Here is a 21,994-nt window from a genome sequence, read left to right on the forward strand (position 1 = left end):
GGTTGTAACTTTCGTTTCAGCAGACTTGTAAGCTTAAATTCTTAAGGGTGATTTATATTATGTAATTTTGAGTGAAGCGTGGTAAGTTGGCATGCGATGATATATGTACTAAGCTGAATTGTTGGATTAGTGATTATGTTTGAGTTAGTGTTTCAATCCCCTTCATTGTCAAATGTTACATTCGTTTCATGATGATACTAGTACTTTGAACGACTGAGTCCTGGCGAGAGCTGGGCAGGCAGTCCGCTGATACCCTATGGTTTGCCCTAGGGAGAGGTGGGGCTGTCACATTAGGTCTACGGGTGGGCTCATAGACCGAGTCTATACAAGTCCAATTATACCAACTATTCTTCTGATTTAGAGACTAGTACATCCTTGTTAAACCAAATCTCAGTCCTCCACCACCACTAGAAGATCTCTAATGGGAACCATGTCAACATCTTACGCCCCAATACTTTGTACTCTAGCAAAACGCAATAATACTAGATTTTTTCCCTACCGTATCTCTCTCAAACTTTTACTCCTTCTCAACTAGGACCACTACCACTACTACCACCACCACCATCATCCAACACCTCTTGCTATAAAAGAGGCAGCGCCTACCAAGAAAAATTCATAGCCAACTAATTTACCCAATTTTCGGACATTTCCTCCTCCTTTTGAAACCCTAAAGTCCTCAATCATTTTTCCCTGATCTTTGTTGAACTTGCTGCCATCACTGCCTTCATTCTTCTTTATGGCTTCTTCTTCTCTTCTCATAAAACCTAACGTTAGAATTTCAAAAATAATTTTAGAGAGAATTGCAATTTTGATCCCTAATGTTTGGCCTATGTACCAAATTGGTCCTCAATATTTCGATCAAAACAAATATAGTCCCTATGGTTTGTGATTTTAAGCAGATTTAAGACAATTAACAGAAATAGAACAATGACTAACTGTCAATATCAAATTGTGCTGCTAGTCTACAACTTTGAATTTGCACGTTTGGTCCACCAATGTTTTGATTTTGAACTATTATATTTTCCTAATTTTCAAATAGTGATATTAAGTGTTTTAGTATGAATTGAGATGCAAATTAGAATGAAATAATATTAGATGGATAATAAGAATTCTAATTAAACTTCTTTTTCTTCTTTTTATTTCATTTATTCGTGCTAATAATATATCATATTTCTTTTCTTTTGCATAATTAGTCTCAAATTTGGTATAATATATGTATATTATTTTTCCACTATTAATTAAAACACTTTTTTTTCAAATCATTTGTTTTTATTTCTCTGAAACGAAATACAGCTGATGGAAGGCGTAGAGCAATGCTTCCTACCCAGCTATGGTTTAACTAATCGAATATAGGGGAGCTGAAGCCTATCTAGCCGCGATAGATTGAGAGCGTTGGTAGGGAGCTGGGGTGCCGAGAATGTTGAGTTCCGTTGTGAGGAGCTGGCTAGGTTGGCTAGTGCATTAGCCACTGCATTGGCTTCCCGAAAAGTGTGTTTGAAGGAGAATTGCGAGCCTAACTAGCATATCTTTATTAAATAAGTTATAATAGGATGATAATATAGTAATAATAAATAATACATAAAGTTGTGGAAGAAAAGGAGAGTTTTAGATTTATGATCTAAGTTTATTATAGTAAGTACTACAAAAATTATTGCATATCTTACACATGTAGGATTCAAATTCTTGTAATTAAACAATGTACTTGTAAAATCTAGTGAAGATTAGTATCAATGTGAATTAATTTTAGAAATTATCAAGAAAGTTGTATTTCATTTTTTGTTGTCTTTTCTATGGAATTAAAACTAATGTTCCAATATTGTCATCTTAAAGTATTTATTTTAATAACTATATACATTGATAATCATTTAGTGCTCATATAGTATGTTTAAAATGCTAACTTCATTTTAAACTCAATTGATAACCTATTAAAAGGCCAAAAAAAATAAAAAAGATCAACTTAATTTACAAAAAGTATATGTTCCTTGTATTTTAAAAGGATATTTAATTAAAATTTTTAATTATCATTAGAAATAAGAATTATAAAACTCATTATCAAATTAATTATTAATAGTGAGAACCAATGATACATACTTACATAAATATATACATAGTCTCAATTTGAGACTAACTATGTAAATGAAAAGAAACATATGATATATTACGAGCATAAATAAATGAAATAAAAATAAAAAAGGAAAATAAGTTTAATTAGAATTATTATTATCCATTTAATACTATTTCATTCTAATTTATATATCAATTAATGTTAAAACCCTCAATATCACTATTTAAAAATTAGGAAAATATATTGATTTAAAATCAAAATATTAGGGGTCCAAAAGTGCAAAGTCAAAGTTGTAAACTAACGCAATTTGATGTTAATCATTAGTCATTGTTCCATTTCCGTTAGCTATCCTAAATCTACCTAAAATCACAAACTTTGAGGATTAGATTTGTTTTGCCCAAAATACTAGGGACCGATATGGCACACTGGCCAAACATTTGGGACCAAAACTACAATTTGTTCATAATTTTAAGCTACATAAGTTTTCAAGAAAACCATAATATATGCCTTGTAATAAAAAAAATCTAACCAGAAATCAAATGAAAAAAGAAAAAAATCCAAGATTTGGATGAGGTGGGGAGGGATGTTTTGGAGATTTATTATTATTATTTGGATATTCTGCCAGTGAGATTGAGTTTGGCAAAAACTTTGAGAAAATAGTACAAAGAAAATTTTATTTTGGAAAAAAAATGTATTCAAATATGGTTTGATTTGTAGATATTATGATATGTATGGCATCTCTAAGTTGTTTGCTCCCCTATTTATAGTTATTGTAATATGTAAGTAGCCATTTCTTAGAAAGTTGCTGTTTAGTATCTCATTTAGAAATCCAACTTTAGCCAGTGTTCAGAAAACTTTACAAAATTGACTTAACTATTGATAATTTTGTGTGCTGCTTTGTCTACGTCATCAACATTCTTTAGCATATTTGCTTGTGTATTACCTAAATTAGCAGCCAATGGAGCTGAGTTTTATAGGGGGAGTAAAAGCTCTAGTAGCTGCTTCAATCTGTGAAGGTAGAAAGGGATTAATTTTCGATTTCGTTCAATTTTAAAGTTTGAGTACCAAACAAAGTACTCAAAATGGTATTTAAAATGGAAGAACTGATTTAGTCAAAAGCTTTGGAGGGAGCAAAAATTGTGACTTGAAGAATTCTGTCACGGCAACGTGGCATGTTTTGGATCACTCAAGTAGCTTATTGCACTCAACATTTGGGTTTTATTGGGTTAAAGGATAATTTTGTCCTTCAGTGTTCTGGACCTTACACATCCCCTCCCTCCATCTTCCTTGTCTCAATTCGAGTAATTTCCAACGCCGGCAGCATCACTCCATCACACCACCTCCCCATTCCACTGTGGAATTTCCACATCTCCCATCTTCCCTTGTTTTCCCCTTTTAAAGGTCTAATTGGCCATATAAATATATATATATATATATTTTACATATATATATATATATATTTTATATTGTTGACCTTGGTCCCTATCTTTTGATGATTACAAAACAAATGGATGTTGCTAACATCTCCTCAAAGGCTTTTTCAGAAATGAATCAAATCTGGTTCAAAGATTAAGCACATTTGAAAAAGACAGAGTATGCTGAAACTGTCGGACACTCAAGAAGCTTGGATCGGACGTCCGACAATCTTTGAGTATTTTCGGACGCAGAAAACCAGCCTATCGGACGTCCTAAAGAATTGAAGAAAAACTCTTAAACTCTCTGCCTGCTGTCGGACGCACAAAACAGGGCTATCGGACGTCCGACACTGCCAACGGATAGTTGACTGTTCAGCTACTTTCTATCCGTTGGAGGCATTAATGAGGCTCTTTCTTGGTCCTATATAAATAGTGGTTGGCCAGATACTTCAAACAACTTTTGCACACTGAAGATACAAAAGATCTAGAGTGATTTTAGTGAGAAAATACTCTCCAAATAGAAGATTTGTAGTCTTAGTGGTGTGAGGTTCATTGTAAGCTTTTCATTTGTGAGTGAATCTTTCATGAGTGTAGCTCTGTGAGGGTTGTCCTGAGGGATAGTAAAACGTCCTGGCTTGACCGAGTGGAGTTCGGGGCAAGGAGGAGGTGAACCTTCCTTTGTACACAAGAGTGATTGTAATTCATCAACTTGAAGTAGCTTGTTTCAATTAATCTACAAGCTCAAGAGGAGTTGGGTAGTTAATTGGTTTGCAATCCTTTCCTTTTTATTTACTTACTGTTACATTTGTGATCTTTGCATTGTTTATGTCTTTCGCTTGGTTGTCTTCGATCCTTACAATTGGTATCAGAGCTTGGTCTCCTAGAGATTAAGCTCAATCGGCTTGGGAGTAAAAATGACAACCAATAATGCTATGTTTTTTGAAGGACATTCTGTGATTAGACCACCTATATTTAATGGGTCAAATTATGTGAGTTGGAAAGAAAGAATGATTATTTTTTTGCAATCTATTGATATTGAATTGTGGTTTATTGTGAATGAAGGACCGCATGATGCTAACGTTCTTGATGCAGATACAGGTTTGTTTCGGCCAAAAACAAGAGCTGAGTTGAATGCTCAAGATAGAGCTCATCTCACATTAAATGCAAAAGCCATGAATGTGTTATATTGTGCTTTAGACTCAAATGAATCTATTAGAGTCAAAGGCTGCAAGTCAGCCAAGGAAATTTGGGATAAACTGAGAGAATTTCATGAAGGTAGTGAGAATGTTAGAGAACAAAAGAAGTCCATTCTAGTTACAAAGTATAAATCCTTCAAGATGCAACCTCATGAAAACATTGATGATATGTACTGTAGATTCAATGATCTTATTAAAGATTTAGAGGTGCTGGAAAAAGAATATTCTCTAGGTGAGAAAAATAGAAAAATCCTGAATGCCTTGTCCAAGGATTGGGAGAGTAAAGTGACTGCTATTGAGGAGGCTAAAGATTTGAATACTATACCTATTGAATCTCTTATTAACTCTCTAACTTCTTATGAGTTGAAACTCAAGTTCAAGGTGCAGGAGGAAGAAGATACAAAGGTGAGAAAGAGTATTGCTCTAAAAGCCTCACAAGATGAAGATGATACAGCCTCCTTAGATGGAGATGACATAGAAGGTGATGACAGTGATATTGCACTCATCACAAGTAGTTTCAAACGAATACTCAACAAGAGGAGATTCAGAAAAGGTGGACCTAGCAATTCATTCCCAAATCAGTTCAACAACTCGAGAAACAAAGGGAAGCTAGAGTTCAACAAAAAGCAAACTGGTCAGTGCTTTGAATGCGGCCAACCTGGACACTATGCAAGTGAGTGTCCAGTGATGAAGAAGAAAGAAGGAAGAAAACCAAGATTCAACAAACTTCAATTCACATGGAATGAGTGCAACTCCGATGGTGATATTGAAGAGGAAGAAGAATCTGCTCAATTGGCTTTCATGGCCATTGGAGATGATGAGGTAACATCTTCTAACTCTCAATTTGAAAGTGATGGTGAAACTGATGATGATCTTGAATATTTCATTATAAAATTGCATGATAGTTTAAAAGAATCTTATGCTAGAAACAAGGAGTTAAAACAGAAAATTAGTTTTTTGTTTCGAGATAATGCAAATCTTTTTCAACAAAATAAAAAGTTGAAAGCTGAAAATGATTACTTCAAAAAGAGTGAGACTGCTTTACACTTTGAGTTTGATAGAAAAACAAAACTTTGTGAATTGTTCAAAAAGGAACAAGATGATTTGAAAAGAAGGATGGATAATTTAAATGAGTTGCTCCAACATAAAAAACAAGACTGTTTTCAAAATAATAAATCAAAACCTCATTTTAACATAAATTTTGCTGCAAATGAATTTGCTATTTATAGGAGAAGACAAGTAAGATTTATTAAACCTGTTCATAAAAATGACTCTTTGGTTATGTGTCATTTCTGTTGTCAAAAAGGTCACATGAAAAGTAATTGCTATGTTAGAAAGAATATGAAAAAAGGCATGAAATGCATGTGGATAGTTAGACATGATGCTAACAAGTAGGAGATATTGGTAAGATTGATGAGATTCTTGCTCATAATATTTTTTTTTAATTCTCTTTTTGATGTTTCTGATGTTCTGAACTGAGTTTTTATTATTTACTGTTTGATGTCAAAAAGAGTGAAAAAAGAATAATGCTGATCTCATGATGATTTGCTGTGATTGCTGTCATTTCTCTGTTTTTATTTGGATTATTGGATTCTCTGTTATTATTGCTGGTTTTTGGTAGCTGCTGTCTACTCTCATCTTATGATGACAAAAAGGGGGAGAAATGGATGCTATGTGTAAGGGGGAGTTATTCTGATTTCATAATTCATATATTTAGATGCATTGTGTGATGGGGAGCTCATGTTTATCTGTGCATTATGTGAGGGGGAGCTCATGCTTATCTGTTCAATTTTTTTCTTTCATCCATCCATTATTTTGTCATCATCAAAAAGGGGGAGATTGTTGACCTTGGTCCCTATCTTTTGATGATTACAAAACAAATGGATGTTGCTAACATCTCCTCAAAGGCTTTTTCAGAAATGAATCAAATCTGGTTCAAAGATTAAGCACATTTGAAAAAGACAGAGTATGCTGAAACTGTCGGACGCTCAAGAAGCTTGGATCGGACGTCCGACAATCTTTGAGTATTTTCGGACGCAGAAAACCAGCCTATCGGACGTCCTAAAGAATTGAAGAAAAACTCTTAAACTCTCTGCCTGCTGTCGGACGCACAAAACAGGGCTATCGGACGTCCGACACTGCCAACGGATAGTTGACTGTTCAGCTACTTTCTATCCGTTGGAGGCATTAATGAGGCTCTTTCTTGGTCCTATATAAATAGTGGTTGGCCAGATACTTCAAACAACTTTTGCACACTGAAGATACAAAAGATCTAGAGTGATTTTAGTGAGAAAATACTCTCCAAATAGAAGATTTGTAGTCTTAGTGGTGTGAGGTTCATTGTAAGCTTTTCATTTGTGAGTGAATCTTTCATGAGTGTAGCTCTGTGAGGGTTGTCCTGAGGGATAGTAAAACGTCCTGGCTTGACCGAGTGGAGTTCGGGGCAAGGAGGAGGTGAACCTTCCTTTGTACACAAGAGTGATTGTAATTCATCAACTTGAAGTAGCTTGTTTCAATTAATCTACAAGCTCAAGAGGAGTTGGGTAGTTAATTGGTTTGCAATCCTTTCCTTTTTATTTACTTACTGTTACATTTGTGATCTTTGCATTGTTTATGTCTTTCGCTTGGTTGTCTTCGATCCTTACATATATATTACATATATATTACATATATATATTATATATATATATATATTTTAATATATCTTCCCTTCAAGCGAAGTATTCCATCATAAGTCATAGAACCATAGTCCGCATGCTTCTAGATGTTGTGATTAATAAGAGAAAGGTTGAACTTTGAAATGGGTTAGAGTTTGATTATTTTTCCTTGTTTATGTTAAATTGCAATTTGGTTCTATATCATGCAATTCGACATAAATTGACACCAACCCCTCAAAATTTGGTATCTTCAACTCCATTAACAACTATTTATGAGTCTTTTTTTTTTGTTTATATCCATTATCTCAAGTTTTGGATGGAATCAATCCGTTGATACAAATAGTTCATTGGAGAAAATTGAGTTATTTGGGTCCTAGAGGACTAACCGGGCGAACTGCTTATTTTCGGACACGCGGTATCCATCCCACCCAGTCACTATGGGTATATTCGTCCAATTGACACACTCTACTTTCCCCGAGTTTATTCTCCAAGAAAGTCTGTTTGAATTATTCCATTGGATAGGGGGAGTGGGAATTAGGCATAGTGCTTATGGTCCCCTACGGACACCATGAATAGGTGAGGGTTTGGGAATTTTGGGCTGAAGGCTTAGCTTGTTAGGTTCCCTTTTCTGATTAGTTTGTTGGATTTAACATTTGGTTTTCTGTACCCTAAAAAAAAAGTTTGGTATTCTGTCTTTTATCCATATTGCCTTCCATTTTGTTTGTCATTTGACTATTACACTTGTTGGTCCTATCTACCCTCATCTTGTATCCCTCTGAATGCTACTGTGGTGTAATTACTAATTAATCGCACTCCGACTACATTGCAGAACTCAATTCCTCCCCACTGCTAAGGACTTGAAGAACCCTTTAACCGTTCCCCCCCCACCTCACACATTTCCTTAATTTCTTCACTTTAATGGTCTTCTTCTCTTATTTTCTTTATCTGGTTCAATTGAAGTGTGGTTTCGATGATAATCTCCGGTCATGTACGGGACTCTTTTATAAACAATGGTTCGATGGTTCGATAGTTCGATATCTCTAATCTTTCTTTGCTTTGTTTAAATTACTGCTGCTATAAGTGATTATTGTTATCTCTCTGGAGTTTCTACTGGTCTCCTATAGTTGTTTACTGCGATATCTATTTTCTCTAATTCTTTAAAGTCTTCGGCTGAACTCACGGTTGATTCTCTACTGCAGATTTAATTTAGGATCGTCTATTTTCTCGAAATACCTCTCTACTAGGCACCAATAAAGCAGGGTATATCATTTCTAGCCGAAGGTGAAGGAAAAATAAATAATGGCATGCCCATAGAACTGGTTTGAACTTTTCTTTGCATAAATATAAGGGATAACTTCAAAAAACTCTCCTAAGGTTTCTGATTATTTTACTGACTTCCTTTCAAGTTTTAAAAATCACTCTAAGTTCTCTTAAGATTAATTATTTTGTAATATTTAGATTTAACCAATAATAAAAAAGTAATATTAGGAGAGAGAAAATAATATAATTTCATAATTTTTCCTCATCTACTACATTATTTAATTAATTTCATACCAACTCACATATTAATGAAAACACTAATATTTGCTGTTTATCATTAGAAATTAAATCATATATAGCACTAAAAAATAGTGTCGCACCCCTTTTTTGGAAAAACAATTAAATGGTTTAAAAAATGAATTTTTTATTGAAAGATGTCAAAAAATGTATTTTTCAATTTCGAGAAAATAAATAAAGAAAAAGGGCCTAAAATGGGATTTGGCCTAAAGTGCAACGGTTTTGACCCAAAATAATAATCTAAAAAGGATTTTCTTAAAAAAAGGAGTCGCCACTTGCTATCGAGTTTAAGTGTACCAAATCACTTAGAAAAATATGTTTTAAATAAAAATAAATAAAACTCTTTTTAGATGACTCCAGGTCTTCGAAAAACAAGAGAAAAAGGTTCGGGAGTCACGGTTGAAAAAAGAGAAGGCAAAGATTTGGTTTAAGGCATCCTTTCAACCTAACCAAAACTAGTTACGAGATTTAGTCAAAAATTTTTCTAGTCTAATCTGTAGATATATCACATTTGGATGTTTCTATATGGATGTAAATCTAGACCTACAGAGTATCGGGAGGGTCGAAATATCTTTTCGAAATTTAATTGGTACCAATCATATTAATTGTAACGCCAAGAGTGACTCCTCGAAGAGATCACAAATATGCAAAAGATGAGATTCGAAGAAAGGAAAAATAATAATACATGATTTAAAGAAATGCATCATGACGGGTACGGGTAACTAAAATTCGTGACTCAATTTTCTTTTTTATGAAGGGGATAAGAGTGTGTTAAGGCTTAAGAGGCCATACTCGTTCGTTTCTCATATTTGAAAGGGGACTCTTCTAATCTAATCAAACAAATGAACTAACTTATTTTCTAATTTCTTAAATGACATGCAAGTTTAAATGTCATGTTTCCCACACATAAGGATAAGGGAGATATATATAGAGGAAATATCATCCAAGATGAGAAAAGATCCCAAAAATGAAAAAATATGTATGAAATGTGATGAATGTCATGTAAAAATGTGAATCTAGCGCGAAACGGCCTAAAGGGTCTAGCATTGGATTAGCCCATATTTATAAGTTCCTACTAGCATTGGATTAGTGAGAAATCTAGGAAAAAGACTACGACTGGCGTTGGACTAGTGTGGTAACGTTATGCATTTATTATAACTAAATAAATTATATAAAACATAATTAAACCAAGTAAACACATAAACACATAGAGCACATAGCACATAAATATAATATTTAGATGCAAAGATCTTAAGGAAAGCGAGTAACCACATAAGCATGCAAGCACACAAGCAAATAAACACACATAAGGACCTAATTATAACATTTGAGGCGCTAAATACAATCTAAAAGGAAAATTTTAAAAAAATAATGGCCTAACTATTACATTTATCTAACTAATTATATTTTTGGCAAAATTAAAACCTATCTATTGCATATTCTAACTAAATACATGTCTTGAACATCTCTATTACAAATTTGACGTTTAAATGCCTCTCAAATATGTAAAACTTAAAATGAATAAAACGAGTAAATAAAAAAAAAATACTAAAAAAAAGCAATTACACATAAAAAACACATATGAGCACATAAAAGGTTTTAAAATAATAAAAGAAAATACCTTCCTTAAAGTAGTGGTTAATTGGGGTTGGATTTGCCCTATTTATACTCCAAAATCAACAAAAAGGTCAATGTACCAAATTAATTAAAAAATAAAAGGAATAACATGTACACAAGCTACTGGGTCATTTCTCTTATTTTTTCGGGTCAAAAACTCTCTTAACCCAACCGAAACCCAAAGGAAAAAAGAGGGCCAAGCCTACCTTTTTTTACCAAATCAACCTAATCAAATTGTATGGGCTTTCATCCCCAAGCCCAAGTCAGAAAATCCAACAAAATAAAACGAAACCCACTATCAAACCCAAACAAAATACCCTAAACTTGAAACTTAAATTTTCTTACAAAACCCAACAAGATAAAAATCAACTAAAAATTGTTAAAGACTAATTATGTGTTAAAAATCCAGAATTAATCTACCCAAAACTCACTTAAAATAGGAAAAAGAGGATTAAAACTTAAAAGGGGTAAAATTGGTTCAATTTCCAGATATTTGGGCCACAATGAAATTAGGTAAATATTAAGGGATCAAAATGCAATTTTTACAAAACCTCCATGCAAGCTTTGAAGCTTCTTCTTCCGTAGCTTTCTTTCTGCAACTTTGGTTTTTCATTTCCCAAAAACCACATGAGACAAATTCCACACGAAAAAGATCCTACAACTCATGCACTTTATTTCCGTTATTAGACATCTAAAGAAATCAAAAGTATAAGAGAAAAAAAAAAAAGAAAAGTGCAAAAGGAATCCAAAAACGAGAAAACAAAGAGGAGCATAAACGGGAATAAAACAGCAAACAAAAAGGAGAGTCTAAGGCATTAGTTTTGGGGAGTACCTAACGATGATCTTGAACGAAGTTAAGGTCGAAAAACAAGAACAAGAACGAATCTTGCTGCGTTTTTTTTTCTTTGCACGAAGCTGGGACTGGCGCAGTGGAGGCAGATCAGTACTCTTGCGGCCAAATTTGGCGGTCTTCCAGTCGTTTTTTCTCTGGGATGTCTGAACAAACGTTACTCTCCTCACTTCTTAGGTTGAGTAGAAATCAAAAGTTACTTAAACAAAGCTACAATGGTGGAGATAATTGGGTCGAAAGTTGGCTGAAGAATCAGCCTATTTTTTTTTTTTCGAAAATTTCTGCTGAAACTTTTTTTTTCTGTTTCTTCTTTCCTTCTACCTTTTCTTTCTCCCTTTTTGCTTCCCTCTCCCTCTCCTTCTGTTTTCCACCGCCTCTCCTTGTTCTTTTTTTTTTTTCTCTAAGGCTGTGTTTTTATCCCTTTTTATAGGAACAAAACCTCCCCCCAACCCTAGAACTTCTAACAATCGAGGTAATTTTATTGAGTTGATCAAGCATGTGTCTTCTTATAATGAAAAAGTGGCTGCTGTGGTTCTTGATAATGCTCCTCGAAATGCATCTTATACTTCTCCTACGATCCAAAAGGAGATATTGTCCATTTGGTCGATCAAGATACAAAAGCATATTCGAGAGGAGATTAGTGATTCAAAATTTTCTATACTTGTTGATGAGGCTCAAGATAGATCAAAAAGAGAGCAAATGGCTATTGTTCTTAGATTTGTGGACAAGCAAGGCTATATTCGAGAGAGATTTTTTGACATTGTTCATGTGCACGAAACCAATTCCTTGACTTTGAAGAAGGAGATATGTGATGTCCTTTCTTGCCATAATCTTAGTGTGCAAAACATTCGTGGCCAAGGATATGATGGAGCTAGTAACATGCGTGGAGAATGGAATGGACTGCAAGCATTATTTATTCAGGAGTGCCCTTATGCATATTATATTCACTGTTTTGCTCATCGACTGCAATTAACATTGGTAGCAACATCTCAAGAGGTAATTCCTGTGGAACAATTCTTTACAAACTTATCTCTTCTCATAAATTTAGTTTCATCTTCTTGCAAACGGGTGGACCAACTTAGAGTTGCTAGAGCTGCTAGAATTGCTGAATTGATTGCTATTGATGAACTTGAGACTGGTAGGGGTCAGAATCAGATGGGTACCTTAAAACGGCCAGGGACTACAAGATGGGGGTCTCATTTTAGTTCTATCTGTAGCTTATTCACAGAATATGAAGACATTTGCTCTGTCCTAATTGATGTTATCAATTATGGAAATACATCAACTCAAAGAAGTGAAGCTGACAGAGTTTATGATTTCATGACATCCTTTGATTTTGTTCTTGTTATGCATATGATGAGGGACATTTTAGGATTTGCACAAGTACTTTCTCAAGCTTTACAATGCAAATCTCAAGATATTTTGAATGCCCTTAAATTGGTTTCAGTAACAAAGGATCGACTTCAAAGTTACAGAGATAATGGATGGAATGAATTGTTCACCAATGTAAAGACATTTTGTGATGCACGAAATATAGAGATGCCCGATATGAATGTCATTTATAAAGCAGGTCGAGGAAGAATTCGAAAACAAAATGATCCAATTACCATGGAGCATCACTACAGGATTGATGTGTTTTTGGCAACGGTTGATTCTCAAATACTTGAAATGAAGAATAGGTTTAAGGAAGATGTAATAGAGTTGCTTATTCTTAGTTCAGCATTGCACCCCAAAGATAATTTTCAGGCTTTCAATATTGAACAAATTTGTCAACTTGCAGACAAGTTTTATTCAGCTGACTTCACAGATCAAGAGAAGTTACACTTAAGAACTCAATTAGAGCTTTTCCAGATTGAGTTTTCCTGTAATTCTCAGCTTCAAAATTTGTCATCACTTCAGGAGTTGTGCCAAGTGTTAGCGAAGACAAGAAAGTCAATGTGCTATACTCTTATTGATAGATTGATTCGTCTTATTTTGACTCTTCCTGTTTCAACAGCTACAACAGAGCGTGCATTTTCTGCTATGAAAATCATCAAGACTTGCTTGCGTTCTAGGATGGAGGAAGACTTTCTTGCCAACTCTATGATAATGTATATTGAGAAAGAAATTGCTAGAACTTTTGATGTAAATTCAATCATTGATGACTTTGATAAAATTAAAAGTCGTCGTGCACAATTTCATATGTCCCACACAGTCAAATAGATTTGTAAATATGATGATATTTTTGTATATGTGAAGCGTATAAGTAATTTATATAAGGTTGTTTCTAATCTTGTGGTATATATGTTCACATTATATTTTTTTTGTAAATATATTTTACTTTCATTGTTATAGACTCGCCCCCCCCCAAAGTTAATTCCTAGCTCCGCCACTGCCTAGAAGTGATGGTGGAGATTAGAGGTGGGTTTCTTGGCAACTTGAAACCATTGGATGGCTTTGATTCCAGATTTTTCTTGATGATTTGGATTGAAGCCAGGTGGCCTTGTACTGGGGGGCTGGGAGGGAAAGAAAAAATGCAACAAAATTGAGTGGAAATGGATGAAAATTTGCAGCTGTAACATTCTTGTACTGTTTTTCTGGTTTTGGGGCCGACACAAAGGAGGAGGACAGTGCGCATATATTTTTTGCAAAATTGCATTTTTCATTTTCTTTTTCTTTCTTTTTCTTCTTTTTTTTTTCTTCACTTTTTCCTTGTGTTTTCTTTCTATTTTTTTTCTTTGTTTTTCTTCATTTTCCTACAAAAAATGATTTTTCCTTAAAATAAGAATTAAAGGGTAAAACAATAAAAATAAAGATAAAGAAAATAAAAAACAAATTTATCAAAATTTTGTTGTCTACAGTTTGCACCTCTGCGAAACTCAGACAAAAACATAGACACCAAATTACTTACCTGTCCGGTTTAACTGCAATTGAAATAGTTAGCAAAAACTTAATGAATCAAAAAACTTAAACCTAGAAAATAAAAGGTTGGTGTGACCAAACTTGAACTTAACAAAGCAGAAAGTTGGTGAGATAAAACCCAAACCTAACAAAATAAACGGTTGGTGTGATAAAATCCAAACCCAATACGATTGGTAGGATAAAATCCAAACCCAACAAAATAAATAGTTAATGGGATAAAACCCAAACCTAACACTGTTGGTAAGATAAAACCCAAATTCAACAAAATAACGGTAGGTGGGATAAAATTCAAACCCAACAAAATAGCGGTTGGTGAGATAAAATTCAAACCCAACAAAATAAATAGTTAGTGGGATAAAATCCAAACCCAACACGGTTGGTGGGATAAAATCCAAACCCAACAAAATAATAGTTGGTGGGATAAAACCCAAACCCAACAAAATAATAGTTGGTGGCATAAAATTCAAATCCAATAAAACAACGATTGGTGGGATAAAATTCAAACCCAACAAAATAAATGGTTGGTGGGATAAAACGCAAACCCAACATGGTTGGTGGGATAAACCCAAATCCAATAAAATAACAGTTGGTGGGATAAAATCCAAATTCAACAAAGTAAATGGTTGGTGGGATAAAATTCAAAGCTAATACAGTTAGCGGGATCAAACCCAAATCCAACAAAATAACAGTTTGTGGAATAAAATTCAAACCTAACAAAATAAATGGTTGGTGAGATAGATAAAACCCAAACCCAACAAAATAAATAGTTGATGGATAAAATCCAAACCCAACAAAATAAAAAGATTTTGAAATAACTTCTGAAATCGTATTTTTCAAAACTTACCCACGTGTAGGGCTTTTTTTTTTCTAAAAAAATTGCCCCAATTTAATTCTAACTGGATTTCTCTCTTTCTCTTCTTTTTTGGTTAAAATTTGTACTCCTTCTAATGAATGAGCCAATCCTTCACTTTGCAGTGTAGTATTATTGCCCCTTTTTATTCATGATTAACCTCTAAATTTACAAGATTCTGACTTACGTTTCTTTGTCAATTTCAGCCATAAACACCTGCACTAATGGGATTTTTCAAGGTACAACATGCACTTGAATTTTTTTAAATTTTTTTTAAAAAAAATTCTTACTTTATTCTGAAAAAATGATGCAATTATTACTAAATATAGAAAATAATCACATACTAACATGTAATGTGAATTGATGTACAATAGAAATTGCATTCTTCCAATGAAGAAGTTTAAATGTTGTGTTTAAACTCATGTAGAAGATTCTATGATGAATCTCGTAAAATAAGATCAAATTGCAAAATATCTCTTCTTTACTTTAGAATCGATGCTTAGGAGGAAATGATAACTCTTCCTCGTTAGCTCGTCCTTTAGGACCAATCAAGTGGATATTATTTCTGATTTTGAAGTGGTTAAGAGAAACGGTATGTCAGAATCTGTCTTGCTTTTGTACCCAGAATGTATCTAACCCATTCAATATCACATTTTGATGAAAGCAAATAGTTTCCCACACTTATTTCTTATAAAAACTCAGTCAACATATAAGCTTTATAAGTTTGTAATATATGGGTAGAAACGATAGCTAAACATATAGAAATATGTTATGGCCTTATGATCACAAGTGATTGGTAGATTCCTTATAGGCATGATCCTTGCTTCGAGTTGTCATGAAAGATAAGTCAACAATGGGATTTATGAGCTTTTAATGTGGCTTGAAAATGATAATTAAATCAATAAGATTTTTAAGGACATTGTACTTAAGATCTCATTCCTTCCAAAAAATTGTCCCTATTTTGGATTCAAAGACCCTAGACTGCATTTTGACTTTTATCATCAACCATTAGGGGGATTTTAGCATTAAATCTCTTTGCATTTTCCTTTTCGTTTTCTTTTCTCTCTTTTTCTTTCTCTCTCTTTTCTATTTTTTTCATTTTCTCCCCTTTCTTTTGTTTCCTCTTTTTTTTTCCTTTCCTTTGTTTCCTCTTTTTTTTTTTCATTTTCTCCCCTTTCTTTTGTTTCCTCCCATTTTTTTTGCATATATATTTCAATACCGAGATCCCAAATATCAATGATAAAATAAAAAACCCCCTAACTATTAGAATATAAATGCCCCATTTTCTTCTTTTTTTCTTTCCTTTTTTCTTTATTTCATGTCCCTTTCAAAAAAATTTAGCATCTTTGCCATTTCTGAAAATTCTCAACTCTCCTTCCCCTATGTGGGGGTGCGATCATAAGTGCTTTTGAAACGAACCACCAATTTAAGCTCAAATGAGGGTACAAAGGATAAATAGTGTTTAGATAGTAGAAAGGATGGCCAAATCATCATTCTTACGTTACATGACAATCAAAGTAAAGAATAGCCCATTGGGAGAATCCATTCCCTTTTGACATTTCAAAACTTTCCCAATGTAGGGATATGATCATTAAGGCTCTTATTTGAAACAAAGTTATACTTTTAAAGGCTTAAATGGGAGAACAAATGATAAAATCTATATAGATAGAGAAAAGAATGCCTAAAGTATTATTCCAAATTCTCAAAACAAATAAGAGTAATGTACATTTTTGCTTTCACTTAGATGTGGATTGAATCTGGTTAAACACAGTGGTCATTTTCACACTAAAGATGGCTTCACTCTGAAGTTTGTCAACCAATGTGACTGGTTTTGAAGGTTTGATAGAAATGGGCAAAATATAGATTGTAAAATGAAAGAGGAAAGTATCGTACTTGGTCTTGTAAGATAAACTACCAAGTTCGAGTGATTCCTTTTGATTTCGAGTGCAAAAAATTTTAGAAAGCCTAACACACTCTTGTAAATTTCATGCAAGAGATTGGAAATCTCAACTTAGTCTTATTTCTTAAAATTCATCATGAAGTCTCCCAACGAGCAAATAAAGAGTGAAATGTATATGAATATATACAAAATGATAATTGTTTAAATGAAATACTTTATTATTGCAAATGTTTGAGAAAATTTTTTTTGCTCAACTATAATACAAATGAGAAAAGAAGAATCTCTGAAGAATACACTTTCATATATATACACTTTTTCTCTTTTTTCTTTTGGGACAATATGTGTTAAAAACTAAAAAAGGTTTTTTTTTGGACAAACAATTATGAAATCTCTTAGATGCTTTAAACTAGCTCTTTCAGATGGATTCTTCAGATTTTTATATTGCAAGATCTGCCTAAGAATCAAGTAATACTTATAATTTTCAAATTTATTAGACCAAAATTGTGATCAGATATAGGAAAAATATTGTTTACCTTATTGAAACATCTTTTATAAATGTAGGGGAGGGCAAAAAATAAAAGAAAAATATCCAAAATTAGTAAGTAAAAATATAAAATCATATGTATGTCCTATGGGAGAGCCCTTTTTATACCAAGGGTTGGCCTAACATAAAAAAGTGCAATCCTTTGGGATAGGCACCATATAATACCTGATGTATCCGATCAATTTATTGATATTTGACTTTAAAAATAATTTGAAAATTTGACCACTTGGAGTGATAGGGGATATTTGACTTGACAGGATGAGGACAAAATTCGAATGGATTGACTGCTCTGGTTGGCACACGGAGAGATGTTAAAAGTCAATTTGACATGAAAGAACCTATTTCTGAAAGGATTGTAATATCTCGACTAACTTCTTTAGTGAAATATGTGACGCGCCCCATTTTTTTTTTGCGATGAAAAGGATGTTAGTAAAAGATGTGGTTTTTCATTTAAAAATAAATGAAAAAGGGTCTAAAATGGGATTTTAAAGAATGTAACAGTTCGGACCCAAAATTTAGTCTAAAAAAGAGTTTTTAAGAACAATAGGAGTTGCCACTTGGTATTGAATTTAGGTATACCAAGTCACCCAAAATATTTTTAATAAATAAAAATAAAAATAAAATGCTTTTCGACAACTTCAGGCCTTTGAAAACGAGAAAATGAATTCGGGAGTCACGGTTGAAGAAAGGGAAGACAAAGTTTCGATTCATTCAAACCTAAGGTACCCTTTCAGCAATCAAAAAAATGTGTTAACAAATCAAAAAAAGGTTTTTTTGGACAAACAATTATGAAATCTCTTAGATGCTTTAAACTAGAGCTATCAGATGGATTCTTCAGATTTTTACATTGTAGGATCTGCCCAAGAATCAAGTAATACTTGTAATTTTCAAAATTTATTAGATCAAAATTGTTATCGGATATAGGAAAAATATTGTTTACTTTATTGAAACATCTTTTATAAATGCAGGGGAGGGCAAAAACTAAAAGAAAAATACCCAGAGTTAGTAAGTAAAAATATAAAATCGGTATGTATGTCCTATGAGGGAGACCTTTTTATGCCAAGGGTTGGTTTAGAATGAAAAATGCAATCCTCTAGGGTAGGCATCATACAATACCTGATAGATCCGATCAATTTATTGATATTTGACTTAAAAAAATAATTTGAAAATTTGACCACTTGAAGCGGTAGGGGATATTTGACTTGACAGGATGAGGACAAAATGCGAATGGATTGACTGCTTTGGTTGGCACACGGAGAGATGTTAAAAGTCAATTTAACATGAAAGAACCTATTTCTGAAAGGATTGTAATATCTCGACTAACTTCTTTAGTGAAATATGTGTTGCACCCCATTTTTTTCGCGATGAAAAGGATGTCTGCAAAAGATGCGGTTTTTCATTTAAAAATAAGTAAAAAAGGGTCTAAAATGGGACTTTAAAGAATGCAACAATTCGGGCCCAAAATTTAGTCTAAAAAAAGGTTTTTAAGAACAATAGGAGTCGCTGCTTGGTATTAAATTTGGGTATACCAAGTCATCCAAAATATTTTTAATAACATAAAAATAAAATTAAAACCCTATTCGACAACTTCAAGTCTTTAAAAATAAGAGAAAATGAATTCGAGAGTCACGTGTACGCGATAAAATTTCAAGTCTGCAGAAACAAGAAATATACACGACAAATATGTGATATATAAATTTAGAAAAATATGTGAGTACAATCTCTGGGATTTTCTCGAACTTGTGGAGAGTTTCCCTCGATTCTTCTCCTCGAACACCAATCCAAGGGCTTCGCAGCTTGTTCTTGGATCCGCCACCGATTTCTTCAAATCTTGATATGGAAGATTTGAAGGACTTGAAAATATTTGGAGGCTCAAGCCTTGATATATGGAAGACTGGAAGAGCTTGAAGACCCAGACCTTCGTAGCTTGGAACTTCACCACTTGAATGTATGAGATGCCTCTTGGTGTGTGTCTCTGATTTGGTTGAGAGACCCCTATTTATAGTTGTAGCAAGAGGTAGAAGTTGAAGACTTGTGTACTACTTTACTTTTCTTGCAAGACGTGCAGTCATATTAGGACTGTACCAGTCAAATATTATCTCTTCATTTTATATTTATTAATAAAGAGATAAGTAATTCATCGATTGGCCAAACTCGTGGGGACACGCGACGTGGCGCCGTTTGACTGGCCAAGCTATTGCAGTATATAAGAAATATACTTGGATTAAACAACTCTAACTATTATCCCTTTAATAAGAAATAAATACTTAGATATTTTATCCAATAGGCATGTGATATGATATGATTTGGTTGGTGAAGATATCCCTACAATTTGAATTGATTTGGAACACCTCAACTTGACACGTGGAGAAATATAATTGGCTATTTACTAACCAAATCTTCCAAGTGTACATGACATATGGCAATACCCGATTGGATAGAAATAAGCCACAAAAATAATTTATAGACCAACGGTAATTTTAAAAATTAATTAAAATTCTATTGTCTACAAATGCCCCCTCAAAACTTGTTTGCGAACAGTACAACTTGAACAGACAAGTTTTGACACTTTTGACTTAAATTAGATGTCATAAGATCACAACAATATTGATTCCAACCCAAGTCCGTAGGTGAACTAGCATAGGCCTTTAATTAATGGTATGACAAGATAAGTGAAAGTATTAGTACTTTCAATTCCCGAGGCCGAATTGCATCCACAGTTGGCATGTCAAAGAAATGGACTTTACTTAAAGCTTTGCAATGTCGTAGCTTTCCAATTGATCATAAGATGGCTATGTAGGATGCCACCAATTCATGCATAATGTATTGCTATCAATCCCCAGGGTCAAACATATCATGCCAAAAGCCTCAGGTCCACCGGTACGCATGCATTGTTAGGCAAATTTCGGTGGCTTCAATTTCCAAGGCCGAATGGCTTCATATTCATTTGCCCAAATTTCCAAGCTTTCCTTTGCTTCTTAGGACGCCAGTGTCATGCATTGCTAGGCAAATTTCAGTGGCTTCACTTTCCAAGGCCGAATGGCGTCATATTCATTTGCCCAAATTTCCAAGCTTTCCTTTGCTCCTTAGGACGCCAGTGTCATGCATATGTAACATTTCAAAGCTGAACCCAAGACCTTCTCTAGTTAAACACCATATCATGCCATTGCCTCAAGTCCAAGGCCTTGGCTGTAGATATTTTTTTTTTTCATTTCACCTTTGGGAATTCAAACATCATGTGTATAAGAATTCTTTTCTTTGTAAGATTCGGATAACCTCTTAAAGCTAGGAATTGCATCCTTGGTAAATTGCTAAACTAAATCCAACAACTCAAATAGAAGTCCCATATAGATTGTACTATCACTTTGCTGAAACATAACTCCACATTGAATTAAAACTCTTTGCCATTACAAATTCCGCTGCTACCAACGCAATCCCGAAGACCTTTTAGTTCCTTCAATTTCGGTTCCGGATGGCAAACATTACGAGTGCTTTAATATTCCAAATCGAACAAGAATAATCTCTTAGTTGAATCTATTATAAACCCCATCTATTATAGTCCAATCTCGATTAGTCAATCTCTTCTTGAGTACCGAAGCTTCATGGAGATACCTCTTACGAAGTAAATCACTTAAGTAAGAAGCCGACAGCAAAAAGCTTTCAATATCCGAATAGGAATCATATAGGTGATTCACATGGAACTCCATCTCACAGGTGATTAATCAAGCCTTTGTCTTGTGTGCCCCTTGCATGCAAATCACTTTTCGATTGGCCTAGAGAGTTTCCCACTTCAATTGTGAGACAGATATCTTGTTCCTTGATCAATCATGAACTCCACCGCTTCACAAGTTTCAAAGCCGACATGACTTACTCAGCTTATAGAAGTTGGTTGTGAAAATAGTTCCTTCCAAGGCCAACATGAATTGAAGCTTTATCGTATGAAATAATAAACTGGTCTTTTCTAGAAGCAAGCTCCCGAGACTAGTTTAGAATTCACTTCCCAGCACGATAGCTGAATTAATTGCTAGGAACCCTTAGAGCAGAGATACCCCTTAAACGATTGAAGCGGACTAGGAAGCTAAGTGTACTTGAAGTCAACTTTCTCCCGAATTTGTAGTAGAGATTCGTTCTATAAATTCTCAGGTCTGAAGCGGTGAACTTGCTCAGAGAAAATTTTCCTTCCCTTTTGCTGTGATTCACGAAGAGTGCTGTCAGGAGTCTCCGCTGCTACATCTTTATCTGCTATCACTGCTAGTTCGTCCCAATTTGTTGTCTTCTCGAAGCCACCAGTTGCCATTGTTGACTTGGAGGTACACACACTATGCTTTGTATGCTCTTTCTTTTTTTGTTTTTTTTTCCTTCCGTTTTCGTGTAAGACACTAAGCATCACATGTACCTCTTTTTATTGGTTTCGCATGAAGCTTCCTACTACAGGAATTGAT

General features: G+C 33.9%; 1 protein-coding gene across 1 annotated transcript; it reads left to right on the plus strand.

Annotated features, from left to right (window-relative positions):
- Window positions 1–12,056: 12,056 nt before the first annotated feature.
- LOC113704711 (uncharacterized) lies at window positions 12,057–13,559 on the plus strand. The gene has a single exon (XM_027226586.2). The coding sequence runs from the start codon at window positions 12,057–12,059 to the stop codon at window positions 13,557–13,559; it is 1,503 nt and encodes a 500-aa protein (XP_027082387.2).
- Window positions 13,560–21,994: the final 8,435 nt, after the last annotated feature.

Source organism: Coffea arabica, chromosome 8e (assembly GCF_036785885.1).
Source record: "Coffea arabica cultivar ET-39 chromosome 8e, Coffea Arabica ET-39 HiFi, whole genome shotgun sequence".
Taxonomy (NCBI): Eukaryota; Viridiplantae; Streptophyta; class Magnoliopsida; order Gentianales; family Rubiaceae; genus Coffea; species Coffea arabica.